Source organism: Columba livia, chromosome 1 (assembly GCF_036013475.1).
Source record: "Columba livia isolate bColLiv1 breed racing homer chromosome 1, bColLiv1.pat.W.v2, whole genome shotgun sequence".
Taxonomy (NCBI): domain Eukaryota; kingdom Metazoa; phylum Chordata; class Aves; order Columbiformes; family Columbidae; genus Columba; species Columba livia.
The window spans coordinates 179,506,482-179,525,561 of NC_088602.1; the positions used below are offsets into that span (position 1 = coordinate 179,506,482).

General features: G+C 39.3%; 1 protein-coding gene across 2 annotated transcripts in view; it reads left to right on the forward strand.

The window, feature by feature from the left end:
- Nucleotides 1–19,080, forward strand: part of NELL2 (neural EGFL like 2) — a 156,511-nt gene that overhangs the window by 10,526 nt on the left and 126,905 nt on the right. For both annotated transcript variants that reach the window (XM_005499911.3, XM_021284094.2), the window contains exon 3: nucleotides 10,488–10,638. In XM_005499911.3, the coding sequence (XP_005499968.1) occupies nucleotides 10,488–10,638 (151 nt within the window). The remainder of the gene's footprint in view (nucleotides 1–10,487; nucleotides 10,639–19,080) is intronic.

The window sequence follows — 19,080 nt, forward strand, 5'->3', positions numbered from 1 at the left end:
GGCTGGTAGCTTGGGCCTTACTTGTCACCCCTCTGGCGCTCCAACCTCATTTCTGCTGGTACCTGAATTCTCTTTATGGTTCAGACTCCAGCCTTCTGCTCCCATCTGTTGCTGTTTGCTCAGCCCACTACTGGAGACCTGTGGCTAGCAACAGAGTTGTTGGACGTGTCTGCCATGCTTCAGATGTAATTTTTTTCCAGTGGTGGCCCTCCTCCCCCTCCCTTGGTCTGCTGCTTTTGTTGTTGGGATGGAGGTTTGGGTTTTCTGGAGCTCTCCAAGTTGGTGACTGTTGACCATTCTCTTGCGTCAGAAGTAAATCTTTCATGCAGACCACATCATTGTGATCACCTGGGAAATTAAGACATATCTCGTATTAATGCTTTCTTAAGCTCACCGTTGTGTTGTATGAAAATAAATCAGTCTGAACACTTAGCAGTTTGGTGAGCTGAAGGCAGTTAACCCTTATGTGGGTACAAAAACAGCTACAGCCTAGAAAGCCAGAGGTGAAGGAAAGCTAGGATGAGTGATGCAAACCATTGTAAAGAGGAAGAAACAGCTTCTTAATGGGGGAAAAAAAGCTAAGCCCACGACATCGACAGATGTTTGAGGTTGAGCTACAGAATCTCAAGAGATCCCTTCGAGCCTAAATGATTCTGTGAAACAGAGGCTTCAGGTGGTAGGTCTTCAGGAGCAGCATATGGGTCACAGGGAAAGGAAATTTTGAGAGAAAATGACCAAGCAGAGTTCATAAGTAGGTTTTACTGACACTCGCGTAGTAAGAAGCAAGTGAGGGAGAGATGTGGTCTATTGCTCAGAGGATGTAGGAGTATCTACACCCAGCATAATCCTAATCCAGAGGTGCCATGGTGGCTGCTGGTCTTCTGCAGTCTGTCATTGTATGACCCTTCACCACTGGAATATGATATACTTGAGAAGCTTGAATTGTCGTATTCTGGGAGAAGGGTAGTTAATGTAATCCCACCTGATCTACACCTAGCAGAATCTGCTTGCGTGGTTTATTGTTGCCATTAAGTTTGTACTTGATTGTTTTTAATTGATTAACATTTGCTTACCTTTGGTAGCCTGCTTTTTCATTTGTAAAATGCTGACAACACTGTTTCTTGCTCTTGTCCTCCCTCTTGATGTGACTTGTATAGCTCTTTATATTCTGACCATGCTATACAACTAAGGATTGGAAATAAATTCAGTCTTTTACCAGTTCTCATGTGTGTCATGCCCTTATTACAGTACCAGTAGGGCTGCAAGGCGATGCATTATTTTTCTTGTGCTCTTCAGTCTGTGTCCCAGTGTTAACAGCGTTTCTTGGTGTGATATTTTTGTTTGCTGTTAGGTCAGTTTGACACAAAGTGCTCATATGAGAGCATGCAGCCGAGCATAACTAGGTGCAGATGGCAGTAGCAAGGAAAACAAGACAGACTTGGTTTTCTCCACAGGTTTCAAAGTGTCCTCAAAGCAGCTTCTAGAAAACTGCTTTGTGCCTAAAGGGGTGTGAGTGTGTGCATGTATATAAACTTATAAAGCTGTAGCAGCTGCAACCTTTTGAATGTAGCTGGAACCCATCTTGAAGTGAAGCAGCGGACAGAAGTTCCACTCCACTACCTCTGTGTCCTTGTTCAAACATAAGAGGTTTTATAGTGGGTATTTGCCATGAAAAACCTAAAAAACTGTATGTAACAGCACTTGATACTACCTATGAGGGAGCAAATACAAAGAGCCTTCAGAGAAAATGAGAATAGTGTTGGAATATAGACTAGGGGAAAACTAGTAATCAAAAAAGCTATTGCATTGCATAATTGATAACTTGGAACCTATCAGTCACCAGAAAGCATTATAATAATAAATACCTGGGGCAGAACATAGCGTACAGCACACATTTTAATTTCCTAGGAGTGGAATTTCTATAACAAGAACAGAAGTTGTCTTTTAGCTTTGTCATTTTGTTGTCATGTAATAGGTCCCCACTGCGTAGCACCCGCTCTCCTGGTGATATCTTGCATGACGACATGGTTACTGTGAGACGGGTAGTGTTTCCGGTGGGCAAGGAACAGTGGTTTTCTGTATCATATATGCTTTTAAAAATTCCTGGTAGTGCTTTTGTGAGGTGCTTCCCTCTGTGTTGATGCACACATTCCTTATATTCCTTTCAGAAACATTCAGGAGAGCGTGTTCACATTTTCTTTGGGAGTTGTTTTTGTAACAATCTAGCATTGTAGGATCTGTATTGCTTGTTAAGCAAATCACCCGCTTCAGCCTCCCGTGTTAAGAATACAGATTTCAAATCTGGAGCCCTACACATTAAAATTCAGGTTTTCCTACAATTAGACTTCTTATATTTTCACTTGCGAAAGGTTTGAAAAATTGTCAGAAATATGCTATTGTAGATGCAACCACTAGAACCTTTACTGTATTTGTTTCCCTCTTATTTACTTTTTGCCTACTGAGTCCAAAAGTCTCCTAACTTGCTGAGGCACGGCTGGGCTGCTTTACCTACAGTAAATGGCTCCCACTTGTAATCCTGGTGTCAATTCCTTCTTTGCCAGAGAGACCACAGCCAAAAGGAAGATGAGAGATGTCTGTGTATCTTAGCATTATGGTTGGGCAGATTAAGCCTGGTATTTAGAGAGCTGTGGTACCTGGTCCTGATGCTCGAATGGATGTTTATAGTGGTGTGAACCTGCCACTTGATCTCTCTGGATCTCTTTCCTTCCCTGTGTTGTATGGATCTACTAGGCAAGCAAAAGTGCTGTATGTGGCTGTGTGTATTGTGCTGCTGACACACTGAGACACATCACCATTGAAAGGATGTTTCCCTTATCTGTAATCCAGGTGGGAAATCATGCTGATAAGATGCACTGTTCATTTGACAGCTTCACCAAAGCAGTTGGATTCAGTGTGGGTAGTAGGTGGCTGGGCTGGAAGGAAAGATCCACCCTTCCCATTCCACCCGGCATGGTCTGTTTAAGTACGTGTGCACCACAAAGCATGATTTTGTAGCCCCAATCTCAAGATAATTTCAGGTGTTTGGCCATGTTTTGAAAGAGCTTGATTATATTTTAGTGGCTAGCACCCAAGTTGTTGTTTTGTAGACCCACAGGGATGCAAAGGAGGCTGTTTTAGTAGGGGATGTCAGTAGTCGGACTGCGAGAAGGTAAGCTTAGCATTACAGAAAGATTCAGCTTGATGTGACTTCCTTGGTTTCTGCAAGCAACCAGTACATAAGCTGAGAGGCTTAACCCAGCCACTAGTATAATCACTCTCTAACTAGCATAATATAACTTCTTTTGCAGAATGCTTTTAGACAGATTTTGGTGGTATTATTGTCAATTTACAGTAGAGTGCATAATGTGTTACAGTTGTAGTTTGCCCCATACAGTTTTGGATTTGCAAATTCTTTCCTAAAGAGTCATCCAAGTCAGTTCTAGGAGCTGGCAGAAATGATTGAGGGTTTGCTGCCACTCAGTTATCTTATTCTATCATGTTGGGTAGAAGATTTTCCCCTATTAATTATGTTCTATTTTAATTGCATTTGCATAGTTGACAATTTTTAATGTTGCTTTAGCTTAAAGAAAAAAAAAGTTAAAAAAGCAAACCAAGCAAAAACTCCCTGGGGACTTTGACCATGGAGAAGAAAACATTACAAACAAAGTACTCTGAATCAAATAATGATTACTTATGCAAATGCACAAACTACTTACAATTACACAAGCAAGTTAGGTCCTTAACAATGGTTTGGTTATTTTGGATCAGACACGTTGCAGCTGTATTAGAGCATATGTGTCCAGACTCTCAATACCTTTTTCCTCCTCTTGTCCCACAGTGGATTTGTGTTTTCAGCTGTGCAAAAATCACCTTAAACACACAAGTATGTAGCCGGCAGGTGAGTTTTGGCCAGAAGTGGTATGATTAACATTTTTTGAGGATATAAGTATGAACAGTCCATATAGTAGGGGAAAAATGTGTGTGCTCAGAGGCAGGTTTTTCTTCTCATCTCCTGTGTCAGTCTGTTGTGACTCCTGGGACTTTGCATATGGTTTGAACTGAAGGAAAGTCCTTGCTGGATGACACACCAAAGCTGTAGCTGACATTCAGAGTAGAGAAAGCTACAAAGCAAAGGCAATTGGAACCTCCCCAAATGCTGCAAGAACAAACTGTGACATTTCCCCCCTTGTTTTTATTTGATTTAATGATTTGGCTTCAAGTCAGTTTTTGTTGTGGTTGTTTAGTTTCAGCTCAAGTGCATTTTGCCCTCTTCCTTTTCTCCTTCCCATCCATAGCAGGTCTTTCTGCATACATCTTTGCTGGGGCATTTCTTTAATGGAAATAATAAAGGAGGCACATGGAATTGGTGATCATTGTGGTGGTGTCTAAACTACAAGGGCAGTTTGTGGGTATCCCCCTAACCAGTCTGTGGGGTATCCCAAGGTCCCAGTCATTCAGCTTGGAAGATTTACTGGAGCCCTTGCTCCTGGCATTTCTGAGTCCTTGTTCTGGTGAGATCAGGTTGTACCTAGTTTATAAGGAGCGCTTGGGTGCATAAAGTTCCAGATGTACCTGGTTGGATCCTGACATATGATTAGATTGTAGTCCCAGTGTTCGCCCAGACTTGGGAACTGGGAAGTGCTCCTGGGCCCTGTGGGTCATGCACCTCCTTTGGGAATGGCTCTGCTGGGAGTCTCCCATGATTAGTGTTTACCCCATATCTTGTAGTCTTTTAAAATTGATGTGGAATTGCAGCACCTTCCCCCAGACTCCTGCAGAGCTCCTACATGCAGCCTTGGAGAAATCAAGTCAGATTCATGTGGGTTTAGAAAACTGTAGCTGCTCCTGTTTTGCTGTTCTCTCTGAAATGATTTGGAATCTATGAGAAATGAATGAAAAAATGTGTAGGAGAAGTAGCTAAAAATGTTTTATCAAATAAAGAGACAGGTGTATGAAAAGAAAAAGGAACACCCGTCAACCTTTCTACTGAAGTATCTAGAGCATAAAACATCTAGCAGGGTTTTGCTCTAATAAAGGTTGTTTTACTTCTTCCTATCTTCAGTTTTCATTACAGGAATGCAACTCCTGAATTTAAATGCACCATGCTCCATTTAAAAACCCACTGGACCCTTTCAGCCTTGTGAAGATTCTGCTTCTGGATTGGCTTTGCATGCTGCTCCATTGGCTGGGACCAGCACAGCCCACATTGGTTAATTAAATAAAAGAACAAGATAAAGTAAATGGCCTCAGATATTGTTACCCTTTGTAGGCTGTGTGAAACCCCTAGGTAAGAAAAAGGTTAGCCAAAAATTTTAATATGGGGAAGCGACACGATGTGAATATATGGTTGCAACACTGATCCTGACCACTGTAGGAAAATGAGACAAAATTGAGCTAGCGTTTTTATATTTTCCAGAGTCTTTTTAGCCTGCAGGTCTTCTCTCACAAACCACTAGAATTTAATTTGGATAGTTCAGCAAACCTACCGTCAGATGTAGAATTGATTTATAGATGCTGCTATTAAAGCTGATTATGTGCACATGAAACAAAATGTGGAGCTCAATTAATCAGAATCCCTCCTTCAAAGACCCTTCTGCTGGAGTTTTTTATAATTCAGTTCACACTGTGTATTTAGCTTTAGATGCACTTCAGAAACTCAAGAGCACACCCTTTGCTAAGACAAGTTATCCCTTCCATTTAACAACTGTTTTTGTCATGGACTGGAAAACATCTGTAATGAATGGCTGGTCCTAACCCGCATTTGCATCTGGTCTTTTCACTGTGCATTTTAGTACGCTGCTGGTGCTGTGAATGGAAGTTTTCCTGCTCACCTGCAGTGACTTGTTCATGGCTGCTTCCAATACCTTTTTTTTTTTCTTTGGTGGAGTGGGACCTTAGCTAGTAATAGCTGGATTGGTTGCCAGATAGGGTTCCTCATGTTTGCCTGAATGCAGTTGTCACCATAGGGATGAGGAGAAGGAATTAAAGGCTGGTGGCAAAGGGTAGAACCGTGTCTTTCTGCTGCAGCAGTCTAGATGGGTAGAAGTGCCTTTGAACCTGTGGAGTGATTACTATTGAAGGTTAGACTTACTGTCTTGGTTATAGTGTAGTAATTACAATCTCACGAGCATGAAGGAAATGACAATGTCTGCACTTGACATCTCTAGGAGACACTTGTGTGGCTTTGGTGTTTGCTGCAAAGCTCTAACTGCAGATTGTCTCAAAGAGGGAAAATGTTGCCCAGTTGTGATGGCTGTTGCAAGTGCGAGGTAGAGGCAGCCACCAAGTTTGTCCTCTGAAGGGCTGCAGGTCTTATGGCCAGTGGTTTTCTTCACTGGGTTTTCGGATTGCTTTACAATGTTAGGTCTTAAAAGTCTTGGTTATCTGTGCCTGTGGACACCTGATCACCTCATCCCTAGATGTTGCACCTGAAGGTTGACCACAACCTACTGTTTGTCCTTGTAAATTGTTGTAATTGCCAACCATGGTATGAGTTACAATAATTGTCACTTCCCCCAGTCTGTTGTGTTGTTTTCAGTACTTTGCTAACTTGCATGTTTTGAAACAGCTGCATGTGTTACTGTGTGCTGTTATTCCTTCTAAAGGCATTTCCATGCTATAACCTTTGACTTGAGTGAGGAGTATGATATGCTTTGAGTCTGGATTTTTGTTTGTTTCATTGTTGCTTTGAACTTTGTTCTTCTGAAAATTAAAAAAGGAGTGTTGACACTATGGGTTTGTGAGTTATTGTGTGGTTGAAGTAAACACAACATATCTAGGAAAGTAAACCCAACATATATGTATCATGGCTAGAGGCAAATTTCTCACTCAAACTAACAGTTATCTCATTATTGCAGTCTAATATGAAAAGATTTATGCCTTTGGTTTTGTGTATTAGAAACATTCACAGTATGAGGTTTTTATGTAACTGTTGAGAAACCACAAACTATTATCTGAGATATACCAGTTTGATTTTCCAAGCTATTATGGAAGAAGTCCAGTTCCAGTAAACTATTTTCCTTGGATCTTAAAATGATTACTAGAAGCCAAATGTCAAGAACAAGCCCGAACCAGTATTTATTGAGCCCAGCTGGTGATCTGTCAAGCACCTACTGCTGATTTTCAAAGGCAATTGGAATGAGGGATTTGCACTGTTGTGTTAGTCTAAAAAGAATGGATCTAATGTATCAAGGACCTTTCAGTGGTCTTTCTTTAAGAAATCCACCTGGTGCCTGCCCTGAGCAAAGGGTGCTGTGCTTCATCAGAGTAGCAGTAATTCAAAAGGTTGTATAGCTCTTTGGTACAGCAAGTATGAACTGACCTATTTGCAGTACCAAAACTGAATGGCCATATGTTTTGGCAATTTAATACTCTAGCAGTTAATGTGGTGATAATCTTTATATATAGACTTCCAGCATGATCTAATCAGGTCTTGATAATTTTGTCTGTATATGAGAAGAGTTTTAAGGCCATGAAGAATGATTATAACTCTCTCAGTGCAGCAGTGATGACGGGGAGGGCTCTGGAGAGCTCCAGGTGACCATGAGGGTTTGTTCCCTTGCTGAAGCACAGGCCAGCTGTAGTGCAGTGTTTGCATCCCAATAGCTCCAGGTAGAATAAAAGTGTGTGTGGCAGGGAGAGATAATGATTTACGTGCAATTGGAACTGGCCTTGTATAATGATAGGGGTGATACGCATATGCTTTCTTTCATCAGTTGTTAATGAGAAAATAATAGGAATTTGGTAGAATTAATATTTCTTTCTAATTGAAAAGTTGTGGATTTTGTTTTTGTTAAGTAAGCGTGGTCTCCGTTGACTCTTTTCCACTTCCAGCATAGAGCATTTATGATTTCCACTGGTAGGATGTGATAGCAGTTAAAACTAGGTATGATGTCGTGAGATAAACCAGAGGATAACTGAGAGAAGCACCTTAGCAACTTCCAGGGTTTGGAGCTAGGCAGGGAAAATCTGGATTCTTGGAAAAGGTAGTTGTTCTGCATCTTCCTTTTTACTACCATTTCATTGTCATAAGGGAAACCTGAGAGAAATCTGTTGGAGACAATGCAACCAGAACAAGAAGAGCCAGGGAATTTTCTGCAATTCTGTTATTTCCCGCAATTCTGGCATAACTTTATCGCTTTTTTTGTCTTGCTTGACTGTTTTTCCCAGCTCTCTTCTTTTCCTACTTCCATATTAAATTACAAATATTGTGTGTTCAACTCCAATATGCATCCATGGAAACAGTATCTATTCAATACCTTGATGCCTCTATACTATGGATTTCCAGGTGCTCACTCTTTAATCAGAGTGAGACTGAAGTGACCGGACACAGAAGCTGTTGGATGAAGGACCTATGCAGCTTCTTCACTATCACATTCATGTGGATGTGTGCTTTATCAGCTCTGTATGAATGGCAGGGAGCTGAGAGATGATGTGGAAATCATCTTCAGAGCCTTTTTTTCTCGACCCTTCCCTTTCCTCCTGGCAACTCCCATGATGTTTCAGGTGAGGGGGAATCAGCCTGAATTAGTGTGTCTGAAAAAGCATAGGCTGTATACTCTATAGGCTTGGTTTCTGTATCATCTACTGAAGTCGCGGTGATACTTCTCTACCAAGAAAGTTTGAAAGAAATGTAAAAGGTACAGTGTAAACATGTAAAGTGTAAACTCATTTTGGTGTAAACATGTAATGTGTTTGTTGGCCCCAAAAGAGACTCTGTAAATGCTCTAATGATTATGAACCTGCAGTGGAAAGTGTTGGCTGGGTTTTCTAAGCTGAGCAACCCAGCTCCCCTCCATGGCAAAGAGGGTTGAAGGATGTGCTTTGCATGTTGGAATTGGACTCTGTAGGCTTTTAAGTGGGTTCCGTGTCTGTATTTTCCTGTGTTTTCTAGATCTTGGTAGGAAATCTGCTGTGAGAACTGCAGCGCATGAGGATCCTCTGATTGTGATTAGAGAACATGTTCCTGTGTGTCCTTCCTCTGCTCTGTCTCTTGGGAATAGATTGTTTATATTGCTTGAAATCGTTAATGCAGTTAAACTATCTTCCAGCATGCAAACCTATGTCATTCCGCTCTGTTGGTGTCCCATGGCTAAAAGTGAACACTTTGATGCAATTGTATTTGAGTTGCCTTATGATTAATTAATAATTCCATTAAAATACCATGGATTTCTGCTACAGTGTGTTACACAATCCACAATAAAAAACGATGTGAAGTTTCACAAAAAAAGCTTTAAAAGATGTATTTGTGTGTGTGTCTTTTAGATTCCCCTTTGTTTAAAAAAAAAAAAAAATGGAATTCAGTCTGGTGTGACACTGTGCAGGAGCTTGGTTAGGACTTCAGAGTTGTGCAGGTTGTTGTATTTGTTAAACACATACTAAAAAATATTCCTGGTCCATAAACAACAATAAACTGTTTGCTGTTAATAGACTAGCACTTTTATAGGTACAGCTTGAAGAATAAACCTTGTTTTCTGAACAGCTAAGCTTACTTGAGAGCTCAGCTCCAGCACTAGCAGAAGAAAATCATTGTTATTGCAGGCAGCCCTCTGCTGCTGTTGCTGTCCCTGAGTTAGAGCAGGATGGTCAAATTGCAATGAGAAGCAGCATGTGAATTGATTTAGTTCTTACACAGTTGATTATACAAGCTAATGAATTGATTTTGTGCATTAAAAATATATATTATTTTTTTCTAGTATAATGTATTACAGAAAACCTTGGGGATTGTTTTTCTAGTATTTGATATCTTATTTTGTGAATTATGTCTCCAGAGGGCTTAAGGTTGAATCTTTTTATTTACTATGCATGTTCCATGCAAATTAAGCAGAAATATTGCTTTAGTCTTGGTTGAGTGTGGGTTTTTAAAAGCAAAGTCTTGATTGTGTGTGCGCAGTTACTCTAACAAATGTTCATGACATCGTGTGCAAGAAGCAGCAGCAACATACTGCACAACTGGAGTATATAGTGATTAATTAGCAACGATATAGTTTGAAAGAGAGTGAGTTTTTAAGTTAATTTATAAGTGTTACTTCAAGCTTAGCAAATTGTCCCTAAAGAGATGCTGCTTTTTTTTAAAAAAAAAAAAAAATATTAATTTTTCATAGCTATTAAGCATAACATTTTTGTAGAAGTCATTAAAAAGTTGTTTGGGTTGTGCTTCACAGCTTAGGCTCATTTCCAGTGTTGTCACTCTGTGCTTCACTGTTACAGAGTCCATATTTTCGGCAAGATATTAAAGGTACCATCTGGCCATCCACTGGGAAAGTAGAAGAGTTACGATTCTGCATTAAAAACAATACCACCCCCCACATGCAGAATGGAATAGGTGTCCTAGAAAATGTGTTCTCTTCCATTGAAAAGGTTCCCTTGCATGTAAAATATGATGTTTAAAATGCCAGAAGTACCTTGTTATTTTGTAAGCTCTTTGAGTTGAGGATGTAAAGTAAGACTTTATACCGAGTGTTTTTTACCTTTTTGTTTTTTTTTAGATACTTCAAGAAGTGTAAAGGCATCTCCAGAAACAGCTGAAATATTTTTTCAGAAGTTAAGAAATAAATATGAATTCACAATCCTGGTGACCTTGAAACAAGCCCATTTGAATTCAGGGGTTATTCTCTCTATTCATCATTTAGATCACAGGTAAGTGCTGCTACTTGTATGCTAGTTATTGAAAGTATATGCATTTATGCAGTCAAAAATTGAACGTAAATTGGGGCAAAACTCTTGTGTGGCAGGCCATTTACAAATATTTGTGTTGTTTGGGTAGGCATAATGTGCAGTTTCATGAAAAAATCACGAGTCCAAATGAGCCAAGGAAAAGTAGAACAGCTGTTACTCTTTAAATGTCTCTTGCCACAAAGGGCGTGAAAAGCCAGTTTTCTCTTTTCATTCATAACCATGAGGACCAGATGCTCAGCTGGTGTAAAGCTGTCATGTCAGAGTAGCTACACTGATTCACAAAGCCTGCCCCTGTATGTCCACCTCTTCACCAGCTGGTTTTTAACACTGCAAGCAGTTTAAAAAAAGCAAAAAAGTCCTCCGCTTATGGGCTTACACCTCCCATGAATGGCAGAACGCTTTACTCAAAATGTTTGTCAGCCTTAAAAAACTAAAGTGAATGACACAGAATGTTTAAGGATTATTCATTTGATAGGAGAATGACTACTAGAGAAATAAGATATTCTTTATGTATCTGTCTGAATAATGGCTATTAAAGATAACTGCCCTATGATTCTTTGACAGAATAAAAAGGAGTTTTAAAATGTGCACTTTCTAAGCAGTCAATAGCACAAGCAACAGATGATCTCTGCTTTCGGTTCATAGGTTACTTTGTACAATCCCGTAATTCTTTCTTGATAGTCTCACTACAAAATAGAAAAGAAAAAGTAACAAGAGATATTCAGGCAAAGCAAAATATTTGTTTCTTTTTCATGAGTGTATAAGTTTTCATTAGCAGGCATGGCATAAATTATTTTCTGCTTTATTCTATTTCTCAGAGGCCCCATCTTCTGCAATTCACTTATTAAAAACCAAACCAAACAAAAAAACTCAACCAAACAAAAACAAACAGGAAGGAGAAAAAAAAGGGAAAACATTTTGAAGAATCATTATGTGAAGTTTATAAAAGGAACTTCAGACATTGCAAGGGGATGTTTGAGTGCCTGCTGGATGATGTTTGCTGATGTAACATCATGGAAGAGCTAAGGGACTTCTGTTAAGTGTTACATACTTCTTATCTGCAGGAGTGATGTGCAAGGGACAGAACTGGGTGGTTGTGATCTTTGAGTTTTGAACTCAGACTGTACCACCATATGTGCAAATCATCCCAGGTGGAAGAGAGTTTTATTTTGTCTCAAATGAAAGAGTAGGTCTGCAGTGGCAGCTGTGCCCTGACAAAGCTTGTTTCTGCATTTGTAGGAAGAACATAGATTGGTTGGGCTACTGATAGGACTAAAAAATATAATTGAAATTTCAAAATTGGAGATGAAGCCTTCATGTGCCAAAATAGCTGCCAAGGCGTGCAAAGAGGTTGCCAATGTGAAACTCTTAGACTCTGGAAAAAAGAATAAGCATAGCCTCTCTGAAAGGAGGCATTATTTCCTAAAAAACCTTTCCTGGCCTCAGGACTTACGTGAAGAAAAATACACGCCATAGGAGATTTAAAAAAAGAAAGTGTAGTGTATAACTGAGCAAAGCTTGACAAACATTAACTTGGAGATGGCCAACTGGGAGAAAACACTGTTACTTAGTGAACATAAAGAGTGATAAAAATACAAAAAATAATGTGCAATGAACTTTCATTGGAGGATTGCAGAAGAATTTGAGATGTTGTTTGGGAAAATAATTAATTCTTGAAGGGAGTAAGGCTTGGCATCTAGACCTATTGTTAGTCTTATGGGAATAAGAAAACATTAAATCGATTCTATCCAGCCATAGCAAAGAAAAGAAAAGGTTAGAGCAGCGCTAGTGTCCAGATTGCATGGTCGTACAAATATAATGCTGCTTATCGGATTTGAATCTGGTTCATCCATGTCATCTGCCTATGCCCATATAAAATATGCTTGTAAAAGGGTGACAAACGTGACTCTGGAAATCCTATTATTTTATGTTGGTATATTTTTAGGGATGGAAGATTAGATTTTTTTAACAATATATTGATAACATTTATACTTTTCCAAGAAACTTACCTTAAATACCTTAAATATTAGCAGGTTTTGTTGTTACATTTTCATCTTCTCCTTCTGTTTATTTGCATACCTGAATCTGAAATATCTAACTGCAATGCAACTTCTAGCTGAAATCAGTTGGTCTGCATTATATGTGTAGGTATTTTTACCATGGATGTGTAACTTGGTGGTATTGCTGAGCGTTTTGGAGGCCATTCTTCTCTTGACTGTGGAGATTTCTAGTACTTAAGTGATACAGTGTTTGTTTATAAATTTTCCATAGGGATGTATGCTTTGTTTTTTTGGGGTGTCCATCTGAACCTTTAGATAATCAAAGAGGAAGAAAAACCTTCTAGATTCTTTAGGCCAATAGAGTCACTCATTAGGTCAGTTTTGGATGAAGCAGCTAAAGAACAATCTACTTGTGAATATTTTATCACATTCTTTGAGAGAGAGTTAGGTAATCTAATGAAAAAGAAACGTGAAGAATTTTTTTCAAATATGTTAGGCCCAATCTGATCCACTTACAGTCAGAGAAAACCTTTGTTAGCCTCAGCCAGTGTAACATCAGTCTCAACAAGAGCATGACCAGAAGGAACTTGTGGCTATTAAGCTAGATGTACCCTTAAACTTTTAATAAACACATTGTGGTCTATTCTGTCCTAGGATATAAAGAATGTTGTCTATGTGCCAGAGTAGTGTTTGTTTAAATTAATTGGTGCTAAAATGAAGGCTGACTGGGGTGTTGATAATACTGAAACTGGGCTAGCATCTCAATCGTCTTTAGTATCTGTGATGGTTTTTATTTTCTTTTATGATGAATGGCAGTAAAGACAAGCAAATGTATTAACATGAATTAAAAGGAAGCATTTGGATAGGTTAAATTAAATAATTAAATAATTAAATTAAATAACTGCTTCTTCAGTCATGGATTTCCATTTCTCTGACCTTGTCCACTTCTGTCCAGGGACTTGTTTGAAACAGTCTTGTAGCTCTTTAACAGCTTCTAGTGAACTCTTTGTCGGAGCAGTCATCACAGTTGGAAGGAGAAGGAGCAATGCCAGACCTGACTCCACTCCTTTGCACCAGCTTCAGCCTTGTATAGCTTCTCTGCTGAATTGCGTGATTGAATCACACAATTAATTTCTTAATTGAAAGCTCTTGCTTTTCAGTGGTGAGGGAGTACAGTGATGGTGAGGAAGGCTGGAGGTGGCAGTAACTGAAGGATTTAATCAGTCATCACTCAAGTAACTTTTCACATCTTAATTTACAGTGGTTTCATAACCCCTAATGGTTCTAGGGTAGAAGAATTTCTAGGGTATAAAAAATCAAAATGTTTGTTGAAAAAAGTGGTAAAATGTATGTTCTGTTATTCAGTAGCTTGAGAAATATTTTATGCATTTTTGAAAATAGTGTAAAAACTCATCATCTCTTTCAATAGGTCTAGAGACTTAGGTGCAAATATGCTAATTTACAACAATTGAGAACATTTCCTAAATTGCAGTTACTTGTGTTATTTTTATAATTTTCTTTAAAACTACTTATTTAAAATAGTTTAATGATTCAGAGTTTACTGACTTAGACTGTGTTGTCTAGGTATTTTTTTTTCTGATTCCCTTTTGAGAAACATTAAAAATGAATACTTCCACTGAGACAAGGTCATGCAACTACTTAAGGCTTTGAGTCTTAAGAAGCTGACAGGACTGCTCTCCAAAGTTTCCCCTCTAATGTCATGTGTCCCTAGGCTATCAGAGAGATGCAGAAGTTCTCCATGTAAATCTGAGTCTTGGACATTTGCTGGGGCTTGGCTGTTGCTGTCACCACAAAAAGTGATTCCTGAAAGGATTTTCTGCAGATATAATAATCTTTCACTGCTCTATTAAATGCTTTTATTTTTTTTTTTCTTGTTGACTGTGAAAGCTGTCCTGTCTTTGCCTTTTATAATTATGTTTTTCTCTAGTATTTAATATATTAAAATATTGTAAAACTGATCTTAAAGAATCTGAAATGAAACCTGTAACTATCCTTTTCTAATTTTTTTCATATTTGTGCGCAGGGATTGCTTTTTTCCCTAGTGACTATGGAGTCCCAGGTGTTCTGGGTGCATTGCAGGTGATACTTCCAAGAAAACTCCTGTGGTATCAGAGAATCCAAGTTGCACATCCATAGTTGTTCAGATGAGTTTCAGGCAGCTGAATGCATATTTCTGGTCAAATTTAGGTATGCCATATTTCTGAAAGATAGAAGTTACAAATGTTTTCTTAACTTGAGAGCATCACCTTGACCATATAGAGTGCCCTGTCTAAAATGCATTGTACTTTACAGTAATGAGGTAAATATTTTGAATTACATTAATGAAGTAATGCATTAAGTCCAAATAGAAGCACTGTTATACACTGATTGCTGTGTGCTTGCTCTCAGCCTTCAGTTTAAGCTGTATTATCCTCCTCATCTCCCTTCTGAATTTGTCTTTGCTGCTTCTTGATGGAAGAATCAGCAGAGATGATTTTAATCTGCAATGGGGTTGTAATATATGTTAGGTCTCACGATTCCATCATATTTTCATTTAACTGGCAACAGTGGAGTGGCGTAATAAAGCTTTTTCCTCTCTTTGTGGTTAGATGGCTTTATGCCACTAATGTTATATTCATGTCTCTTGAGATACTGCATATTAGGACCCTTAAAGGGTGAAATCATTGGATTGTAGTTTAACCATTCTTTCCCTAAGTTAATGCTTTTTATATGCTGAGACGGAGCACTGAAATTAATAAAATTTTGTGACTGGGCATTCCCTACACTTAATTGTGTATCTCTACTAATTTATTCAATATCTGCCTTACTTAGCATTTGTTTTTACAGCTGTTGGTGTCTTGTGATTTTTTTATTTTGCTGTCAAATGGGCAGTACCGTGCAGCAGTTTCAGACCTCTTTCTGCGTCTAAAAGGAAATTACCTGACACAAGTTCTCTCTCTTGCAGATTTAGCTGTACAAGGAGATAAGTTGCTAGTGGTGAACTCCTGGTGCATAAATTTTGTTTTATCATTTGACCGTTGTATTAAAAAAATAGTGGTGGAACTGTATGTTCTCTGCTCTTGATGTACGAGTGTCTGTATTTCTGGATTGCAGTATGAAGTCTCCTCTCTGACACCACAAAATCTGCTGCAAATGCCTTACACTGAGAAAAACTTTCAATATTTACTGCTTAAACCAATACTGTTGGTTTTATTTGAGAGGTTCTCTCCCTCTCCCCCACAATAACTTGCAGAGTAGACATTAGGTAAGAGTAACATGGAATTAATTTTCAAGCATTAAAGCTGTATGTGGCTGTTCCCTTTGCCAAAAGAAGTAGTAGCTTATTTCTGGTTTATAAACCACTCTGTGCTGTTATTTTTTGGAAGAGTGGAGGGTTGTAGTGTTCTGTATATTTTTTTTTTTGTTTGCAAATCTTAGTTGCTGTTTCCCGCTATTCTGACAATTATGAACGCTCTTAAATTTGTTCATAACAATCAATTGCTTTTGAATTGACTTCTTCTAACAATTTAAACCTCCTCTGGTGTCGGCCGCCTCTTCTTTTGATGCAGTTTGCATGTTCCATCAAAGGTGTCAAAAAAAGCACTTTCTTACATTCATTCACTCTCTTTCTAGTGTGTGAGAAGATTCTGTGGGAGAAAGCATTCTCTGTGTAGCCACTGATGGTTTGACTGGGCTCTTGCCTGTGTCTCAAAAGAGGCAGGCTCCATGTTTCTGTTGGTTTGAGAGACTGATTTCTATCCCTGAGTGGATGGTTGGAAAAGCAGCAATTTGTATTGTGTTCGGTTTAATGTCCTCATAACATTGGGAGTGACCTGTTTCTTTAAGTGTTGTTTATAAGGGATGTTATTAAATTGATTGATGCCTTGTCACTATTGCCTGGATTTTTTTTTTTTGCTTCAGTTTAGTTTGCAGTTCCTGACCAAAAAAAAACCAACAAAAAATAGCCTTTAGGATGTAAATTCCTGTAATGCACTTGCCTTAAAACTACCTTCCTGTAATTTCTGTTAAATCAAGTCAAGTTAACCTGTCTGCTGATGTAAATCATCATAGCGCCAACTAATCCAGGGTGATTTGGTCAAGAACTTATTACAAAGTGCTCCTGTGAGCCTGGAGTTTGCATTGAGACTAGTGACAGATCTACTTGAATATGAGACAAAAAGACTTGTCCCTGCCTATGACACTGGAATAGTTGAAATGTGAGTTTTGACAGATACCATTATTCTTCTACTATTGTTTGAAAGGGTTTCTGTTAACAAATAATAACAAAGAAATCTGTATTCTGTCAGAGTAGAAAATGTGAGGAGTTAGGTTGAAACTGGCTTTTGCTTTTACTAATATATATATATTGGAAAGTTGTTTATTGTATTTGCAGTTCTCTTGCTCTCTGTGGAGAAACTTTGTCAAGAAAAAGAGTGAGAGGGATGGTTTATGCCATTTGGTTTTAGTGTGTTTGATCTGGGAAAGTTCCTTCCCTCCTTGATTTTTGGCACAAAAGGAAGCTTCGGATAGGCAAAATTGATATTAATGGGGCTGTGTCATAGAACAAAATGACAATAAATATCCAATGCATTGGATTAGTGAGAGAGATGGGAGGCATGAGAGCAATTGTTTGAAGGCAAGAATTGTGTTTCAAAATGTATTTCTTGTTTTGGGAATTTGATTTCATATTCACAGCTTGGAACAGAGATGGCATGGATAATTTGCCGTAACACCAGGTCTGAATTTGTGCAAGGCCAAGCCAGCACCTTTTGGGCGAATAGCTCTTCTTGGAATGCTTTGTGGAGCTTGATGGGACGTTTTGCTTCTAGCTCCTGCTGAGCTCCTGCAAGTGCTGTGGGACAGCTGGCTGGGAACCTTGCCTTGTCATCAGCAGTAACATTAGGAGGTCTGGGATATCTTGCTCCTGTGCCCACCAGGCACTCTTGGATCTTAGTGGTAAGCTCAGCAGAAGCTATGCAGACTCTGCAGGGGGAGAAGGCAAGATTTTTGCTACCCTGATTTAGGGACACAGTTGAGCTCGAAGACAGAGGTGAGCAGAGAGATCTCTCAGGTGAGAGGTAAGTTCTTGCCTTCAAAGCCAGCAAAGCCTTCCAGATCACAGCAGCCACACTGAAATCAGATGAGAGGCTGCGAGATGTTGACAGAAACAAGATCTTATTGACATACATTTTTCTCCCACGTGCTTAATTAGTTAGAATTGGGTATAGAGATGATGGCTCTCTGCCCTTCCAGGCATCTGTCACCTGGCGGTTCTCTCCCATAAGCATCCTGATATGGAAGGTGTTCCTCTGTGCATGTCTCAGCATGGGGCTCTGTCTTCACATCAGGAATGCACCTTCCTCCTCTCCAGCTGTCCTTCATAGCTATACAGTGTGATAAACAGTGTCCTACTGGAACAAAGTCGAAATGGTTGACCTTTTTTTGTGGTAGAAGAAAATAAACAGCAGTAGAAATGTAAATGCCAGAATGATCAGTAGCTCATTGCTGGGTACTTCAGAAGCATTTTCCTCGCACTGTTAATCTCTGCCCTGTCTGATCTGGAGCAGGGACCTGAACTTGGTTCTCTTCCCTCTGAGACAAGTGTCCTGAGGAGAGTCATAATTTTTTTTTCCCCTCCTATTCAATGCAGCAAAAAGCTTTGTTGGCAGCACATGGCCAGGGCTGTGCTGGTAAACCAAACAGCGCCCAGGCTGGAGCATGGGTCTGCTGTTACCCATTCTGCGTAATTATTGCCATCTTCCTTGGCATGGTCTTGTCTCCTGCAATTAGCACCCTCGCAGATGATGTCGGGGCACGATTTGTGGAGCAGCATTGGCCTGGGACTGTTCGCAACAGGCAATGTGGAAAAACCTACCTGTTTCAGGGAAAGTGTGAGAGAGCATCCATATGGGTACGAGTTGTGTTAATATTTGTCTTCAGGGCCAGGGAATGGGCATTGCTGGCTTTATTTATTAATATAGGCATAGAAATTGAGATCAGCTTACTGAATTTAGGTTGCTCTTGGAGCTGACTTACTCTTTTTGACTGATGAATTCTACATAATGGGAGAGCTTCATCAGGTCGACCCGAGAGACTGGTTTCACTGTCACATTGTTTGTGCACTCTGTTTTGATACAGGAAATACTCGCTTCTGATTTCAACCTCTCTTCACTAGGGATCTCTGCTTCCAAATAGGTAATAACTGCAACATTTAAGAGCATTTGAGAAAGTCTTTCAGAGAGTCTTAGATTTAACCTATCTCTCTGTTGTGTTATCAAGTGTTTCCTCCTGGACCCTACAAGCCTTGCTGCAAGAACGTTTGTTTCTATCAAAAGATTTGGTTTTAATGAATGGATCAGAATTTTAGAACAAAGATATCCTATGCCATAACATTATTGGCTTG